We start from the raw sequence: 18,345 nt of genomic DNA, 5'->3' as shown, positions 1-18,345 counted from the left end.
ATGCAGAGGCATGTTGCGGCGGTTTCTGACTTTCTCAAATGATGCAAGGATGGCTCTGACACCTCACCATACAGCCCAGCCCATTGCATCCCCCGTGTGTGTTGAACGAGCTGCTGGGATTTGGGACATCAATTTTCTTATTTCGTTGATAATGTGATTAAAGCCAATGGGACTGAAATTAAACCGATCCCAGACAAGGAAAAACATGCAGCGCTGCATTGAAGATAAATTACCAGAATGAGAAACCTGACCTGAGGCAGCTCCTTTTACAGTGAATGTTGGTGTTTGTTCCTGCTATGCATAGACCATGGCCCTCCCCCTCACCAACACCCCACAGCCCCTCCCCCTCACAGACACCCCACAGCACCTCCCCCTCACTGACACCCCGTAACCCTCCCCCTCACAGCCCCTCCCCTCACTGACACCCCACAGCCCTCCCATCACAGCAACACCCCACAGCCCCTCCCCCTCACAGACACCCCACAGCCCCTCCACTCACAGACACCCCACAGCACCTCCCCCTCACTGACACCCCATAACCCTCCCCCTCACTGACACCACACAGCCCCTTCCCTCACAGACACCCCAAAGTCCCTCCCCTCATCGACACGCCATAGCTCCTCCCCCTCACTGACACCCCATCACCCTCCCGTCACAGCAACACCCCATTCTCCCTCCCTTCACAGTGACACCCCCTTGGCCATGATGACCTTCTGGAGTTCCATCACCCCAGGAGCTTCCAGCCCTTTTCCCTCTGGACCCTGCTCCTTGTGCCCCATGGGCTGGGCTAGACAAGGGGGGTCCAGGCCTTCCCCCTGGGTAGGAGAGGAAGGAGTTTCCCATGCTGGACTTAAGGCTCGCTGCCCCTCGGCTCCTCCCCGGGGGGGTCTGAGAAGCTTTGGGAGATGCTGGGGGAGGGGCTCTGAGTGCTTTATGGGGTGTCTTGGGGATCCATGCAGAGCATTCAGGGGTACAGTAAATGGGGGGCCTAGTGCCGCTCAGGCAGCAGGGGATAGTGCCTGAGCAGATATCAGACCTAGCAGGGAGAGGGACGCGACAGATGCCGGGGAAGGCAGAAGGCACAGTGGGGCAGGCGTCTGGCAGCTACTTTTCTGCAGTTCTTTCCAGCCAAGAACCCAGCCCTCGCTTCCTGTGCTTGGAAGTGAAGCAGACACGGGTCCGAGACGGGCAGGGCTTTAGTAACACACCTTCCGGAGCAGAACAGCGCCACAGTGGATGTAAACTGCTCCATGGAGCCTCAGTGTACACATTGTGTTGCTTCCGTCCACTGTTAGTAGTGTTCAGGAGCCATCCCACGATGCCCCACACTGACAATACAATCCAGGCAAGCCAGTGGTGTATCGTGGGTCTCTGGCACCCGAAGGGGCCAGGCCTGCATTAGCGCACCCCGCTAAGCCTCTCGCCTCCCACAAGCAGGGCAGAAGGGGTCCCTGGCTCCCACCAGGCAGTGCCACCCACCAGCTGCCCCAGCTGTCGTGAAGGGGCGGCCCAGAAGCCCCTCCACAGGCCTGGTCCCCCCACCCCCGAGTACGCCACTGATGCAAGTGCTTCTGGTGAGAATGTACTTTGCCAAGCCAGGGATCCAAGCATGCACCCCCACAAGAGATTTTATAACTGTGGTGGCTGTCTGCAGACAGAAGTTAGGTCAACATAATTTTGTAGTGGAGACGCGGCCTAAAATACACTCTCCTATGCAGCACAGAGCCACTGCCGAAAAACTTGGAGAGTTGATTCAGAGCCCAAGATGGGTTAGTTAAGGGAGGGGCTTCATTGTCTAGTTACCTGGTTGCCTGGGAAACCCACAATCCCTTTATGATGGTAAATTGGGGAGGGTTCTGGGTCCAGCTGAGCTACACAGGGCCAGGGGGCCAGGAGGGGCTGGTGGCTTCCTGGAGTTTCTCGGTTGTTTTATAATTTAAGTGACATTTCAATAATCATTGTCTATAGATCTGAGCACCAAAGCCTCCTCCCTGTGTGAGGAGACCAAGGATGGAAGGACCTATGGAGCAGGGACGGATAGACGCATAGTGAGGTACAGTGATGGAACATCCTTCATCTCAGGAATGCAGGGGCTGAGCAAGAATTTCCTTCTAATTGGTCCTCCTGGGAGCTAGGGTTTCTGCCACATCTCAACATCAGCACTAAAAGCAAGGAATCTGTGTCTCTGATGCTCTCCTTGGTTCCATTGCTGGGAGACAGAGGCAGGAGCTGCAGGGCTGGAAGGGCTGCCTGTATTTTTCTGTTAGAATCATAGAACCAAAGGGTTAGAAAGGACTGAAAGGGTTATCTCATCAACCCCCTTGCTAAAATGCAGGATTTGTTGTGTCTAATGCATCCAAGACAGATGGCTATCTAGTGTCCTTTTGAAAATCTCCAGTGAAGGAGCCTCAACAGTCTACCTGGGCAGGCTGTTCCAATGTCCTACTGGTCTTACAGTTAGGAAATGTTTCCTGCGATTTAATCACAATGTGTTATGCTGTTGTTTGAACCCCTTGTCTCTCGTCCTCCCCTGGTGGCGAGAGAGAACAACTGTTCTCCATTTTTTTATGGCAGCCTTTCAAATATTTGAAGACTGCTATCAGACCCCCTTTCAATCTCCCTTTTCCAAACTAAACAGACCCAGTCTTTGCTCACATGGCTTGCATTCCATCCCTTTGATCATCTTTCTCATTCATCTCTGGATCCTTTCCAGTTTCTATACAACTCTCTTATACTTTGATGACCAAAACTGGACACGGTATCTAGATGAGGCCTAACCAGCACCGAGTAAAGCGGTACTATCATCTCCTGTGACTTACATGCTATGCCTCTGCTGGTGCAACCTAAAATTGCATTTGTTTTTTTTACAACAGCATCGCATTGCTGACTCATGTTGAGGTTGTGATCCACCACAACTCCCTAGATTCTTCACTGCCAAGCCAGTTATCCGCCATTCTGCATTTGTGCATTTGGATTTTCTTTCCTAAGTGTAACACCTTACGTTTCATACAATCATAGAATCATAGAAGATGAGGGTTGGAAGGGACCTCAGGAGGTATCTAGTCCAACCTCCTGCTCAAAGTGGGACCAACCCCAACTAAAGCATCCCAGCCAGGGCTTTGTCAAGCCTCAGCTTAAAAACCTCTATAGATGGAGATTCCACCACCTCCCTAGGTAACCCATTCCAGTGCTTCACCACCGTCCTACTGAAAAACTTTTTCCTAATATCCAAACTACACCTCCCCCACTGCAACTTGAGACCATTGCTCCTTGTTCTGTCATCTACTACCACTGAGAACAGCCTTGCTCCATCCTCCCTGGAACTGCCTTTCAGGTAGCTGAAGGCTGATATCAAATCCCCCCCCATTCTTCTCTTTTGCAGACTAAACAAGCCTAGTTCCCTCAGCCTCTCCTCATAAGTCATGTGCTCTGGCCCCCTGATCATTTTTATTGCCCTCCGCTGGACTCTCTCCAACTTGTCCACATCCTTCTTTTAGTGGAGGGACATAATACTCCAAATGCGGCCTCACCAATGCCGAATAGAGGGGAATAATCACTTCCCTTGATCTGCTGGCAATGCTCCTATTAATGCAGCCCAATATGCTATTAGCCTTCTTGTCAACCAGGGCACACTGTTGACTCATATCCATCTTCTTATCCACTGTAACCCCCAGGTCCTTTTCTGCTGCCTAGCCTGTTGGTCCCCAGTCTGTAGCTGTGCATGGGATTCTTCCATCCTAAGTGGAGGACTCTGCACTTGTGCTTGTTGAACCTCATCAGATTTCTTTAGGCCCAATCCTCCAATTTGTCTAGGTCCCTCTGTATCCTATCCCTACCTTTCAGGGTATCTGCTATTCCCCCTAGCTTAGTGTCATCTGCAAACTTGCTGGGGGTGCAATCTACCCCATCCTCCAGATCACTAATGACCTGTAACTCTACCATAACCCTACCTCTTAGAGCAATGTTCTCATATAGCTCGTTAACACACATACATGTAGTCTGCCGACACCAAAGTTGCTGTAAAGTACAAATTCTTCACCTCCATTTACAACCCTTCAAAACAGACCCCCCACCCCCACCTGAGCTAGGCCTGACCGGGGCAAACCAGATGATGGCAGAGGTTGGTCCCGCCCCTCACAAACCTACTCAAAGAAATGCCCCCACCTCACTGCCCCCCATTTCCTACTCCCAAAAGCCTGTCATTTCCTCTTGCAATACTCTGAGCCGTTCAGGGCACATCTGGAGCTGACGTCTGTGTCCCCCCTCAAGCTCTTCCCATCTGAGAACCAAAGGGTTAATTCAGAGGGAGATGATTAGGCCCTGAATTGGACCAACTGACCTGCACCAGGATATTCTATGCATCTGGGTCATGTTGCTGATTGAAATATGCCTTGGTATCCCTTTTATATATTTTATTAAAATGAGTGAAGAAATAAAAGCAGGAACATACAATATTAATGCTAAAGTACTATAAACATTGCTAAATTAAATTGTCAAGTTAAGGTCAAATTAGCAAATCAATTAGTTAACAATGCTATTGCTTTGGAATCAAGTCATCAATTTAGTCAAATCATCAGATGAATACAACAGATAATGAACTGTTATAAATCCAAAAATAGTAATCCAGCGCTGCGACTGTCCTTTTATTCATAAATCCCAATTGGAGCAAGAGTGTGACCATGTACATTTATTTCAGTCAGTTGCACAATTTGGGGTGTGCAGTTCAGCATTTTAGACCGGAGATTAAAAAACACAACTTTTTCCCTTTGTATCATTGTCCTCTAGCCTGAAGTTTCCTGTTGCGTGAACTGTACTTGAACTTTCTCCATGTCACCATGAATGGTGGCGGGAAAGGAAAAATAAAGCAAGAAATAACTAGTTTAGCAAACAGTCATTTGTCTCAAAGTCCCCAATAAATCTGAGCTACGTTCTGTCAAGCAAAAATAATATCCAGTGATGTGACCAAAAGGCCTTCAGGAGAAAGATAAAAACCCATATCATATCACAGTTTCATATAAACTGAAGTTCTAGAGCAAGTTACATTTAATGACTCAGAATTAGGATAACTGATTCTCCTATCACGTTCTCCTCTTTTTAAACCTGCTTTACTCAGTGTTCTCATTTTCATGGAGTTGTGTTATTTACAAAAGTTTTAGCATAATCATAATGGGAAAAACCAGCCAACTTCCCATCTGAAAATCCCCTTCCAGATCTGTGACACTTTAATCTCCTGCTCTAATGAGTCTGATTTACGATCAAAGAAATCAAAGCATAATTCTCAAGCAGAGAGAGCTGGGAACACTGCGTTAGATGACGCTTTGGAAGTGAAGATGTAGAACATGAAGAAAATAAATTCTACATGGCTCAGACAGATGGTAACACAGCTGCAGAGCTAGGGCAGGAAGGAATTTCTATGTCTCTTCATAGAATCATAGAATATTGGGATTGAAAGGGACCTCGGGGGGTCATCCAGTCTGACACCTGCTCAAAGTAGGACCAACCCCAACTAAGGCTATGTCTACACTGAAGGTGGCAAAGTCGCCGCTGTCAGATCGACTTATCTGGATCGACAGAGCGGTCAGTGAAGACCTGCTCAGTCGATCCAGAAGTCAACATACTAAAACCACCTCCTCAAGTGGCGTAGCACTGCGACGACAGTAAAGACTGCAAGAATAGTTATGTTTTTACAAAAGGAAAATTGTAGTGGAGATGAGACGCAAGGAGATTTCCCCTTATACAGCTAGTTGAAGTCACCCCATCTCCCCCACCTTGAGGTGATGGACATTCTTGGCAGGGGGGACAAACACTCCCATTGTTCATAGGATGAAGGAGTTGATAAAAATGACCATGGGATTCACCTCAGAGAAGAGGAGGCTGCAAAAGGCATAAGTGGACAACTCACCTGGGAGACCTGAGAGACCATAGTGACTCAAATGGTGGAAATAGCCTCCATGTTTGCTATGAGGCAATTGGCAAAAGTACTAAAGAAAATAAATCTTTTCTCAACCTTAGACAAGGTTTAATGGTGTTTATATCCCTTGTGCATTCTCGGAGCTAAATAAGGGCTGAGCTCTGATGGAAAGCTATCCCACACTTGGGGCATATGTAGGGTCTCTATCCCTTGTGGATCCTCTGATGACTAGTAAGGGTTGAGCTCTGCGTGAAGCTTTTCCCGCACTCACCGCATTCATAGGGTCTCTCTCCTGTGTGGATTCTCTGATGTTTCATAAGGGAAGAGCTGTCAATGAAGTTTTTCCCACACTCACAGCATTCATAGGGTCTCTCTCCTGTGTGGATTCTCTGATGTTTAATAAGGGAAGAGCTGTCAATGAAGTTTTTCCTGCACTCGCAACATTCATAGGGTCTCTCTCCTGTGTGGATCCTCCGATGCCTAATAAAGGCTGAACGGTAACTGAAGTTTTTTTTGCACTCGCAGCATTCATAGGGTCTCTCCCCAGTGTGGGTTCTCCAATGCATAATGAGGTCAGAGCGGTAACTGAAGTTTTTCTCACACTCACAACATCCGTAGGGGCGCTCCCCAGTGTGGATTCTCTGATGTCTAATAAGATGTGAGCTGTGGCCGAAGCTTTTCCCGCACTCGCGGCATCCGTAGGGTCGCGCCCCCGTATGGATTCTCTGATGTTTACTAAGATTTGAGCTCAAAGCAAAGCTTTTCCCGCACTCGCAGCATTCATAGGGTCGCTCCCCAGTGTGGATTCTCTGATGTCTAACAAGGTGTGAGTGCCTACTAAAGCTTCGCCCACACTCAGTGCATGCCTTCTTTCTCTCTCTTGTGTGGATTTTCCCCTGGGTTCTCGTTCCCTTGAGGTCCTTGTGAGTTCTCTGACAATCCGTACTTTTACCCACTTCCTCCCCTTGCTGGTTTCCCTGCTGCTTCTCTGGCCTGCGCTGATCCTCACTGGCTTTTTCCCCCTGCTCATGACTCATGGAGAAATTCCCTTGTGATCTCTGTAACAATGCCCCATATGGTTCCATTTCCTCACCATCTTCGCGCTGAGGATTGTGCACTTCGTTCCCACACACCATCCCACCATCTGCTGAGATAGAGTGAGAAAATCCTCACACATAGGAACAGAAAACGGAGGAGCAAATCGAAATGATAACTGGAAAGAGATGCACGTGCATGTGTGCGACACACAAACAGGAACTGAATTTCCCCAAGTTCTTCCCAATAAAGGACAGAGGAGGGGACAAACTGTGCCTCCCCATCCCATCCAAACGCTCATGGGGAAGGTAGATCAGGAAGAGAGCTATTGCCAAGTGTCAGGACAGGTAAGAAGCCACGAGTGATATCTGCCGTGAGGATATGACATCTGCTAGGGGCAGCCTTGAAACTAGAGCACTTGCAAGGTTTTCCTAGGGAATCTCAGCTGTTTCCTTCAGGAACTCACAAGTTTTTGGAGTTAGTTTAAGGATTCCTTACCTGTGCAATTGACTCTCACGATCTCGCTTTCCTCTGAGTCCTGGAGGTCTGGGACCAAAGGCTCCTTCCCCCGACTTTCCAGCTGGTTCCAAAGGGATCTGCACTCAGCCTGACCTGCTGGGTAAGCACAGTTGATACACAGAGTATTGTACCTAGGTCCCAGTCTAGGAGCATGAGAATTGTAGAACTCAACTCCAGGAGAGGGAAAGGCAGAAGGCCTGACACTGGATGAGGGGGTCATTCAGAGAGAACAGGAAGGGGACAGAGGTGCAGCTAGCCCTGTCACTCACTATGAATGACGCCCACTGCTCTCTGCGCTCCTCAGCTCCCAGGACCCCAGCAGCACCTACTTCTTGTGATCTCTCCTCTACTCCCGTGGCCTGCAGCTCTGCTTGTTGGCCCAATCCTGTTTTCATGAAATACATGAAAGAACAGAGCCACAAACGCCCCCCCTTTCTACCAAGAGGCACTTCAGCCTGACACATTGTAACTTTAATCAAAAGCTAAAACCTCAACTGACTCTTATTGTTCTACCCTTTGAAATGTTCACTTCAGTCTTTTTAAAATATTCATTTACTGCATAATAATTCAAGTCTGTCGTTACTGTGTATAATTCTATTTGTTTTAAGATTGTTTGTAAAACCACTCCACTGACCATTTTATCTGGTAATTTTATCCACTTTCAATATATTTGTAAAAATCCTATTTTAAGTATAAAAAGCCACACCGTGAAATGTAATATACCTACCTAATTGTGAAAGACACTGGCAAAAATGAAATGATGTTTGCTTTAAAAATAATACATGAATTCTTCAACTAGGAGTTGGCACTGAATGATTGAAGTGTGAATGGCTGAGCAATTGATGTGGGTGTAGACAGGGAGAGTGATTGAACAATTGGTCACAGTAAGGGATGTCGAAACACAATGAAGAAAACACCAGCCTCATGTAAAACGTTTGAGGGAAGAAGAAAGGAGCGAAGATAAAAACTTTTACCACTCGACTGGCCGAAGAGGAGTCCACCATGATAACTTTGGAGTCAGCCCACTTCAAAGAACAAAATCTGATCAGGCTTGCAAAAATGTGGGTGATTAAGAATCACACCAAATGCAGAAGCAGCATGACAGAGCAAAAGCCCATAGACTTACATGGGGTCTTTTTCCTATAAAATGGGACAGAAAGATGAAGGCTGGAGTACCAGGAGTACCGATGCGCATCGGCAGAACCTTGCTCCTCACCCGTGTGCTACAGTCACCTGGCCAGTGACTACCATGAGCACCAAGAGGCTGGTAACTATAACATCTGTGAGACCCCCTATGTATATTGTCTGTCTCCCTGTCTGTGTATACCTGTCTGTGTGTGTGAGTGTGAATGAAAGTGCCAATTGAAATGTGTCAATGAAGCATACTTTATTAGCAAGAATCGCTGTATTTGTAAAGCACAATATTGATATTCTTACAGTGTTGATACTGTTTCCCTGGTATTTACATTAATACTATTTACCAAATTTTTGTATTCACAATAAATGTGGTTTGTTGCCTTATCCTCTGAAAAAGATCCTGTGATATTTGTTATTTGGATAACATTAATTGGTGGAGAATGCAAAGAGGGAAACCAGTAAGCATACCATAGTTATTGTGAATATTGGGGGTGCATACCCAACAAAATAAGTCTATTCCAACAGTGCAGGAGCCAGTGTGCGTGCCTGTTGAAAAGCCTCATACAGGGCTTAGTAGCTGTCTATTCAAATTTTTGTATTCACTATAAACGTGGCTTGTTGCCTTATCCCCTGGAAAAGATCTTGTGATATTTGTTATTTGGATAACACGGTCTCTACCAGTTCCCCCAAATTTCCTGCTCCTCACTTTCCATCCTACTCTCCCACTGTCCCTGTGACACCCTCTACCTCATGTTCCCCACTTTTATAAGATTTTGACATATTGTGTAGAAAGTGTGCCTTGTGAGGTATTGTTTGAAAACTCATAATCTGCTGGACATCATTGTCCCATTAAGATGTGTGTAAAAACACTATGTGCAAAACTATGAGATTTTACTGTATGATTGTTATTGAAATATGTTGTAATTCTGGGTACACCCACAGACAGTTTCTCAGAGATAAAGACACACTAGCATGTCAACAAGGTGTTAAAGAATCATTCGCCAGCAGGGGAGAAGGTATACACACAAAATTTACATTTCATTTCAGAGACGTTTCAAACCTCATGTACACCAGAGACTATTTGTCCACACAAACACCCCGGTAGGATGTAATCCTCAAAGGAAGGAGTGGATATAGCAGGGGTTCTCAAACTGGGGGTTATGACCCCTGAGGGGGTTGTAAAGTTATTGGGGGGGGTCACGAGTTGTCAGCTCCAACGCATGCCGGTAAGGGTGGCATGGTATTGGGGGGGGGGGATTAACTCTTATTGTGGGGGTCCTCACAGCATGAAATATTTGCGAAGGGGATCTCAGCAATAAAAGTTTGAGAACCTCCGGGATATAGGAATAAGAGACAGTGACCTTCAAACTACCTCATTCCATCCCTCAGCTCATGACAACAATGAATACTTAAGGATGTTGAACTAAAGGGGAGGGGACCCAGGCTGGGAGGAAGCCCTGCTTGTGAAACTTACTGCAGTTTTTGGTAAGACAGACCTTTTGCTTATTAAGTCCTATTAGATTGTTAAAGTTTAGGAACTAGCCTGCGGTTTCATCTTTTTATTTCTTTTTTAACCAATTCTGACTTTTATGCACTTATACTCATTTAAAATCTATCTTTCTGTACCTACTAAACTTGTTTTACTGTTTTATCTAAAGTGAAATGTTTGGGAAACCTCTACTTGAGATAACAAAGGGTGGTGCATAATAATTGTCCTTTGATGAAAAAAGCAAATGCGGTCCTTGGATGCATCAGGCGAGGTATTTCCAGGAGAGAATGCTGGTGAGACCGCATCTGGAATACTGCGTGCAGGTCTGGTCTCCTGCAGAACAGGTGCAGAAAAGGGCTACTAGGATGACCTGAGGAATGGGAAACCGGTCTTATGAGAAGACACTCAAAGAACTTGGCTTGCTTAGCCTAACCAAAAGAAGGCCAAGGGGAGATATGATTACTTTCCATAAATACATCGGAGGGATAAATACCAGGAAGGGAGAGGAATTATTTAAGTTCAGCACCAGTGTGGACACAAGAATAAATGGATATGAACTGGCCATCCGGAAGTTTAGATTTGAAATTAGATGCAGGTTTCTAACCATCAGAGGAGTGAAGTTCTGGAACAGCCTCCCAAGGGAGCAGTGGGAGCAAAAAACCTCAACACTGAGCTTGATAAGTTTATGAAGGGCATGGTAGGATGGGACAGCCTAATGTGTCAATTAATGGATCTCTGACTACTAGCGGTAAATATGCCCAATGGCCTGTGATGGGATGTTAGATGGGGTGGGCTCTGAGTTACTTAAGAAAATTATTTCTGGGTGTCTGGCTGGTGGGTCTTGCCCACATGCTCAGGGTTTATCTGATCACCATGTTTGGGGTCAGGAAGGAATTTGCCCCCAGGGCAGATTGGCTGAGGCCCTTGGGGTTTTTCACCTTCTTTGCAGCAAGGGGCCAGGTCACTTGCTGTTGGATTCTCTGTACCTTGAAGTCTTTAAGACATGATTTGAGGACTTCAATAACTCACTCATAGGTCTATCACAGGAGCAGGTGGGTGATGTTCTGTGGCCTGCGTTGTGCAGGAGGTCAGACTAGATGATCACAATGGTCCCTTCTGACCTTAGAGTCTATAAGTCTTATGTCGTGACCCAGCTCCAGCCAATTTGCTCCCTTCCCTCCACAATTCCCCAGAGCACTTGGTCCATGGCATCTTCATCCTTCTCCATTGACTCCAGACCACCTCTCTCCCAAGAGCTCTTTTTCCCAAACCTTTCCCTTCCCAGCCTAAAAGCACCAGGACTTTCCCTGGCTTACCCAATACCTTCCCTCCCACGGCCATGCCACCCCTATTATCGTTATGTTATTATTGATTTTGATAGTGAGTAGCCCCAGTCACTGACCAGGTTCCCATTGTGCTAGACAGCTTACAAACACAGAACACAAAGGGCTGACAATCTACGAATAAAACGAGAAAGAGAGAGAGAGATGGATAGACAGATGGAGGAGTATAAGGAAACAATGAGACAATGTTGCTCACAACAATCAGCTGTGAATTGAGCACAGCAGCAGCCTGGATGTTGTCATGGCTTGTTTCTTTTTTGGCATCCTGGGAAAGTGGTTTTAAGGAGGGATTGGAAGGAGGATAAGGAGGTAGCTTTGTTCCTCTTTACGGGGCACTCCTGCCAAGCATGAGGAGAAGCCTGGGAGAAAGCACAAAAGGGTTTTTTTTTAAAATTAACCTGGAGGCCAGCACCACGGGCTGATCAGCGGTGGGCGTTTGCATATCGAAATTCGACGAAAGGTGAGATGTAAGGTGGGGACAGGCCACGAAGGGACTTGACAATGAAGACAAGCTGCTTATGATTGATGTGTTACTGATGGGGGAGCCAATGGAGATATTCAAAGGGAGGGCTGTGCCAAAGTGAGGGCTTTCTGTGTGTTAGATGCCCCATCCTTCATGAAGTCTCTGTTGGGACTGCCCCCTTTAAGGTGCTAGATCCTAGACTTAGCTTTTTCCAAGGGTGAGTCCCACATCTCCACTAAGCTGAGCACATTCTTATTCTCACTGAGGCTCTCCAGTGGGTCCAAATGATTTCAGACTCCTGGTAGAGACTCCAACTCTGTAGGAAGTGCTACAAATATGACTGGCTCCATCAACACAAGACGGAGTTTTCAAAACAAGCCAGAATTTATTTGGCAACTGGAAGAGAGTATGTAAAGGTCCTCAGGTTAGTCTGGTAAAGCAAAACTTAACTCAAGATTCATCCGGGCAGAGTCACACCTCTAGATTTTCCAAAACCCTCCTTGATTTCATCTGTGTCTCCCTGTCTCAATCTCTCTGTCCTGGGCAGCAGCAAAATTGAAGCCCAAGTCTGTTCACACCTAGTCCCTTTGTTCCAAATTGCAGTCCTGCTGTGGTCCAGTGTTCTGCTTCTCTTGACTCCCAGTCATTAAAGATTAATGTCCAGTTGTTGAGTGTCCGATCGGGTCTCCAGAGTGCTCCATTTAATTTTGGACAATTCCTGACAGTGTATCCATGCCAAATTACACAGGCTTAGCTTATTCCAAGAGCCGTTACTTCCCCTGGCCCGGAAGGCAAATTAACTCCTTCACACCCAGTGGGTAACTAAACAAACTGAGAGGGGAAGCTGACCATTAAAAAAAAACACTATAGAAATTCCCACATTCACAAGGAGACATGGCTAGAGCAAAGGGCTCGGATAATAAATCATAAACTTATAGAAGTGTAGGGCTGGAAAGGACCCCAAGAATCCATCTAGTCTATCTCCCTTCTCAGAATCAGGACCAAGCATAGCTAGACCATCCCTGACCAGTGTTCATCCAACCTGTTCTTAAAAAACCTCCAGGGATGAGGATTTCACAGCCTCCCTTGGTAGCCTGTTCCGGTGCTTCTGTATCCCTGCAGCTGAATAGGTTTTCCTAATGTCCAGCCTAAACCCCTCCATGATGAAAATCAAGCCCATCATTTCTTCTCCTATCTTCAGTGGACATGGAGAAGAATTGATCACCATCTTTTTTATTACAGCCCTTTGCATACTTAAAAAATGTTCTCAGGCCCCCCTTCCCCCCCCCAGATCTTCTTTTCTTATGACTGAGTATGCTCAGTTTTTTCATCCATTCGAAATTGTCGTTCTGATAACAAGGTAGCATTGTGGCATCTGTAAAAGTCGAAGACAAGGACGTTGCAGTAACTGAGGGTTGGGAAGAAAGAAGATGCAAGATGGAGACATGGCCTGGATGTGAGGAGCTAGAGGAAGGTCCATGTCAAAGATGTTGCCCAGCTTACAGGCCTGAGTGACAAGCCGGATGGTGGTGCTGCCCACAGAGGTAAAAAAAGAAGATGGCATCCTGGCTTGGGTGAAATTTTAGGAGCTCTGTTTTGGCCATTTTAGCTCTTGAGCATGAGCTGGTGGTTAGGTCCCCTGGGTACCTCCAAGCAGCATCGCAGAGAAGAGCAAGGAGAGGACAAAGGAAGGCAACGTTTCAAGAGGAGGAGCATGGTTGTAGTATCAAAGGCAGCTGACAGGTCAAGGAGGATGTGGATGCTGGTTCTGAGCTTTGCCTAGTCAGTGACTCTGGCCAGAGCTGGCTTAACTGGAGTCCCACAAATCACTGCCTCTCTGAAACCTTCCCACTCCCCTCACTGTTCCCCACAGCCAGGTAACCCGGATCTCCTACGCAACCGTGCCCCACCAACAGCGCCACTGTGGGGCCCTGCATCTCCATCTCTCCTTTCGCAGTCTCCCACCCCCTCAGCCCCACCCCACTACCAGTTCCCAGGTGTTCCTGTCCCTGACTCTGCTTCTTCCTTACCCCGCTCCCTCCTTTCCCTCCTACGGTACCCAACCCTCCTGGATTCCCTCCAGTCCTAATCCTCCACACAGCCCTCTCCTTCCTCTCACAGCTCTCAGCCCTCCCAGCTTTGTAGCAACCCCCGAGCACCAGTTCCCCATCGGCTTCTCTCCCACTGCTCCCTGCTCTCCCTTCTCCCAAGGATTCCTGAATAGGAATTTTACACTGGGTCCTATCACCAGACGGTCCCAGCTCGCTGTTACAGCCTCCAAGTATTCAAGAAGGGAATACAGTGACGTGACAGTTCTACTATAGTTAAGGGTCTGCCTTACTTTCTGTTTAAAAGTGGACCATTCGAATTGCTTTAAAATACACGTGCTTATTTGGATAGTCTTGAATTTTGCTGCTTTTCATGCAGGTGCAGGGAGGTGATCGGTGTCCAAATCTGGGGTGATTTGAGCCAGGAGGTTCCTTCATTTTGTAACCGTCGTTTTGCACATGCCTGGAACTGAAACTTTGATTCTAAGCGTCCCTGAGCTAGCTCAGTCCCTTGGCTTTTCCGTCAGCGAGTACATGGCATGCCCTGTCTCTTCGGGGAAGCACTACTGAAAAAAGTGAACTGTAGAGATTGCAGTTTCAGATCAGCATGGGCCAAACCGATGAGTCAAAGAAACTGAAAATGAACATGTGCAGCAAGACAAAAGCTCTGTCAAGAGCTGGAGGGTTTCCAGCAATCAGCTGTCTCAGTAGCTGGTTGCCTGATCGGGGTCATGTTGTGGCCATTAAACCGGAGTGACACCCCTGCATTCTAGTTTGAGCCCTGCCACGAGCAGCTTTTAGACAATGCATGTTATGCATTTTTCTTGCATTCTGCAGGGTTTTGTTGGGTTGTGGGGGGTTTTTTGTGGGGTTTTTTTTTGGATGTTTGCCTCAATAACAACATTTTTGGGTTAAGAGAAATATTTGGAAGTGTTCTCAAATCCAAATACAGACTTTGACCTGGTCTCTACTTCAAGCTTTAGCCAGCAGACCTATGCCAGGACAAGCTGTGGGGTAAACTCAGTTGTAGTGGCAGAAAAGTGCATGGGAAAAAAAGTCCAGAAAATTAAATGCCCATAAATTACAGTAAAGCAGAGTTGAGGTCGCCCAGTGTGGCCTCGTGACCTTCCAGCCTGTGGGCCATGACTAAATTTAAAAGCTCTGAAAACCAGGAAATGAAGAGTTGAAGTACATGCCACACTTGCAACACAACACCTGGCACAGGTGAATCTCTCGGGGCCGTGAAAAAGTCACACCACTGAGAGATGTGGCTATGCCGGCCTACCCTCTGGTGTAGACAGAACTGGCTCAATGGAAGAATTCTTCTATGGACCTAGACACCACCTCTCAGGGAGGTGGGCTAAATACTGTGACGATAGGTCCTCTCCTGTTGCTGTAGTGAGTGTCTAAACCCATGATACTCAGATCACAGTGGTGCAGGAGCCAAATTAGCAATCAGCATTACCCAAAAAAAGCCACAGTAGTGTCAATTCATTGTTTCATTTACTATAGTACTATTCATATTTAAACAATAATACAGGGGGAATATTTTGTTTTCATATACACCTAAATTTCTCAAATAAGCAAATAAGTTAATAACTTAGTGCAAGCCAATAACTGAATTGGTTAATAACAGAGCAAAAGCCTCCTGGTTGCTTAATGACTTAGAATGGTTAATAACGCCATCACACTGCGTTTTAATAGCATGTGCTGCAAAGAGCCCCAGTAAAGAGCCACTACGGCGGTGTAGTTCCCGCTGTGCTGCTACAGCTGTTTTGGCATGGAAAAAAGTCTGCCCCTAGCCCTGGAACTGGCAATAGCCATTGGGAACGGTTTAGTACGGAGAGTGCAAAGGTTCACAACCTACCAAGGGAAGTGGAGGATTCTCCATCTCTTGAAGTCTTTAAGGGAAGACAGCAATGTATTCAGCTCAACACAGCCCTACCTGGCCTATATTATGCAGGAGGTCAGACTAGATAACCTGATGGTCCCTGCTGACTCCAGGAAGCCTATTCATCTAGGAAAGCTACAAGGAAGTTCTAAGAGAACTTGCCATTTGTGTCCTGTTCCATGGACTGGAACACCAGTATTGATCTGCCAGCAGCCCTGCTGTGTGAACTGTGTCAGCTGTAGCTGTAACTGAATGGTGGAGGGATGAGTGGGAGTAGCTAGACAGAGCTGTGATATGGAAGACGGGCATGTGAACCTTGAGGGACCAAGTCAGCCAAATTTCAGTGCTGAGTGTTCCAGGTTGGGTTGGACTAGTTGACCTCCTTCCAACCCTGATCTTCTATGAATAAAGGGGCAGAAGGGTGTCTTTTTGCCAGAGGGATGGTCAGTGGTCAGGTGGCATACACGCTAGTAGTCTACAGGGCTCAGTGAGGGTAAGTGAAGGCAATGACTCAGAAGGAATTCTCATGGGGAGGGTAAAAACGTGGTAACATTTTGCATATCTGTGATGGTTTGTGTGGAAGAGGCTCAGGACTTGAGTGCTAGCCAGGTGCAGGCAGCTTTTGATTTTTATACCAGACTTAAACCCACATTTTTCCTTAGCAAAGAGAAGATGTTAGACTTTGTGCTATGCTGCTCCTGTGCTCTGTTCCCAGAGCGTTCTCTAGCAAGGGCCTTGCTGAAACAGGGCACAGCTGCATTATGGATGTGACGTGAACCTTAAACCTTGATTTCCCCATTGAATAACGGAGGGGACGGGAACCCTTACCCAGTGAGGCCACATTCTCATAGTTCTCCTGCATGACGTCTCTGTAGAGGGCTCTCCGAGCAAGGTCCAGCAGAGCCCACTCTTCCCTGGTGAAATACACAGCCACCTCCTCGAATGTCACCGGCCCCTGAAAGAGCAAGAGTCCAGCACTCAGCACCTGCTGCCCCCGTCACAACCCCACTATTCATGGGGGAGCAGGGCCAATTCCAATGGAAACCCTGAGAGGCTCACAGTCAGCAGAGTCCCACCCCCACCAGGAAGAATCGGGGTAAAGGGAGAAAGAGAGAGCCCCACATCCCTGCCAGCAAAGAGGGGGGGGGGGGGGGCCTTCACATTCACCACACCTGCTAACCAGAGGCTGATACAGGAGATGGCATCTCCATCATGGTCCAGGGACAGCACCTTGGTAGGAATCCCAACCCTTCCCCATTCCCAGCAGCTGGATGTGAGAGGACATCGAATTATAGAAGATGAGGTTTGGAAGGGACCTCAGGAGGTATCTAGTCACACCCTCTGCTCAAAGCAGGACCAACCAACATCATCCCAGCCAAGGCTTTGTCAAGCTGGGCCTTCAAAGCCTCTAAGGATGGAGATTCCACCATCTCCCTAGAACAGGACATCTTTCCTAAGCCTCAGCGATGGGCACCCCCTTCATATCTCATAGTAGCCTCTAGTTAATAGGTTCTGGCACTGAAAGTCTGCAAAGTTTTCCCAGCCCTGTCCAGGGGGTTTGCTTCCTGTTCCACAGATTAGGGGATTTCCATCACAACCCCCATTGGTTCATTCCTATCATCTAGACTCCAGGTTAAACAAAACCCAGAAGGATTGTCATGCTCTGTCCTCATCCCTTTGTTTACCCTGTATATTTCCTCTCTGCTTCCACTTCCAGATCAACCTGCCTAGAGAGTCCCACCTCCTAGCTATTTGCTGCAGTTCTCCCTCCAACAGAATCCCCCCAGCAAGTCCCGGACAATTCCTACCTGAATTGGCTCAACTGCAGTCATTTCCTTTCCCTGTCTCATGGGAGGCTGGGATGATTGGGAGCAACACAAGGATGTCATTCTGTAGCCTGTCAGGGCAAGAAGGACAATTGGGTAGATTTCAGAAAATGTTTTAGTTATTTTCACATCACGATTCTCCCCTCTTCCCCCCGGCATTTTCCCTGCTGACAGAAGTTCTAGACTCTACCATGCGTATACCAGAAATAACCAGCATACAAGATATACCTTGACTTTAGCAAAGCTTTTGATACGGTCTCTCACAGTATTCTAATCAGCAAGTTAAAGAAGTATGGGTTGGATGAATGGACTATAAAATGGATAGAGAACTGGCTAGAGCATAGGGCTCAACGAGTACTGAACAATGGCTCCATGTCTAGCTGGCAACCGGTCACAAGCGGAGTTCCTCAGGGGTCGGTCCTGGGGCCGGTTTTGTTCAACATCTTTATTAATGATCTGGAGGATGGGGTAGATTGCACCCTCAGCAAATTTGCAGATGACACTAAGCTGGGGGGACTGGTAGATACCCTGCATGGTAGGAATAGGATACAGAGTGACCTAAACAAACTGGAGGATTGGGCCAAAAGAAATCTAATGAGGTTCAACAAAGAAAAGTGCAGAGCCCTCCACTTAGGAAGGAAGAATCCCATGCACAGCTATAGACTGGGGACCGACGAGCTAGG

General features: G+C 47.2%; 1 protein-coding gene across 1 annotated transcript in view; it reads right to left on the bottom strand.

Moving 5' to 3' along the window:
- LOC137141125 (zinc finger protein 585A-like) overlaps positions 1-18,345 on the bottom strand; it is a 171,400-nt gene that overhangs the window by 15,769 nt on the left and 137,286 nt on the right. The window contains exon 12 of the mRNA XM_067529973.1: positions 6,183-6,790. Within this exon, the coding sequence (XP_067386074.1) occupies positions 6,183-6,790 (608 nt within the window). The remainder of the gene's footprint in view (positions 1-6,182; positions 6,791-18,345) is intronic.

This window comes from Emydura macquarii, unplaced genomic scaffold (genome assembly GCF_026122565.2).
Source record: "Emydura macquarii macquarii isolate MOO-44397 ecotype Brisbane River unplaced genomic scaffold, CSIRO-AGI_Emac_v2 contig_3004, whole genome shotgun sequence".
Classification (NCBI taxonomy): domain Eukaryota; kingdom Metazoa; phylum Chordata; order Testudines; family Chelidae; genus Emydura; species Emydura macquarii.
Note: the sequence above shows the minus strand (reverse complement) of the source record. Positions and strands in the feature narration are given on the sequence as shown.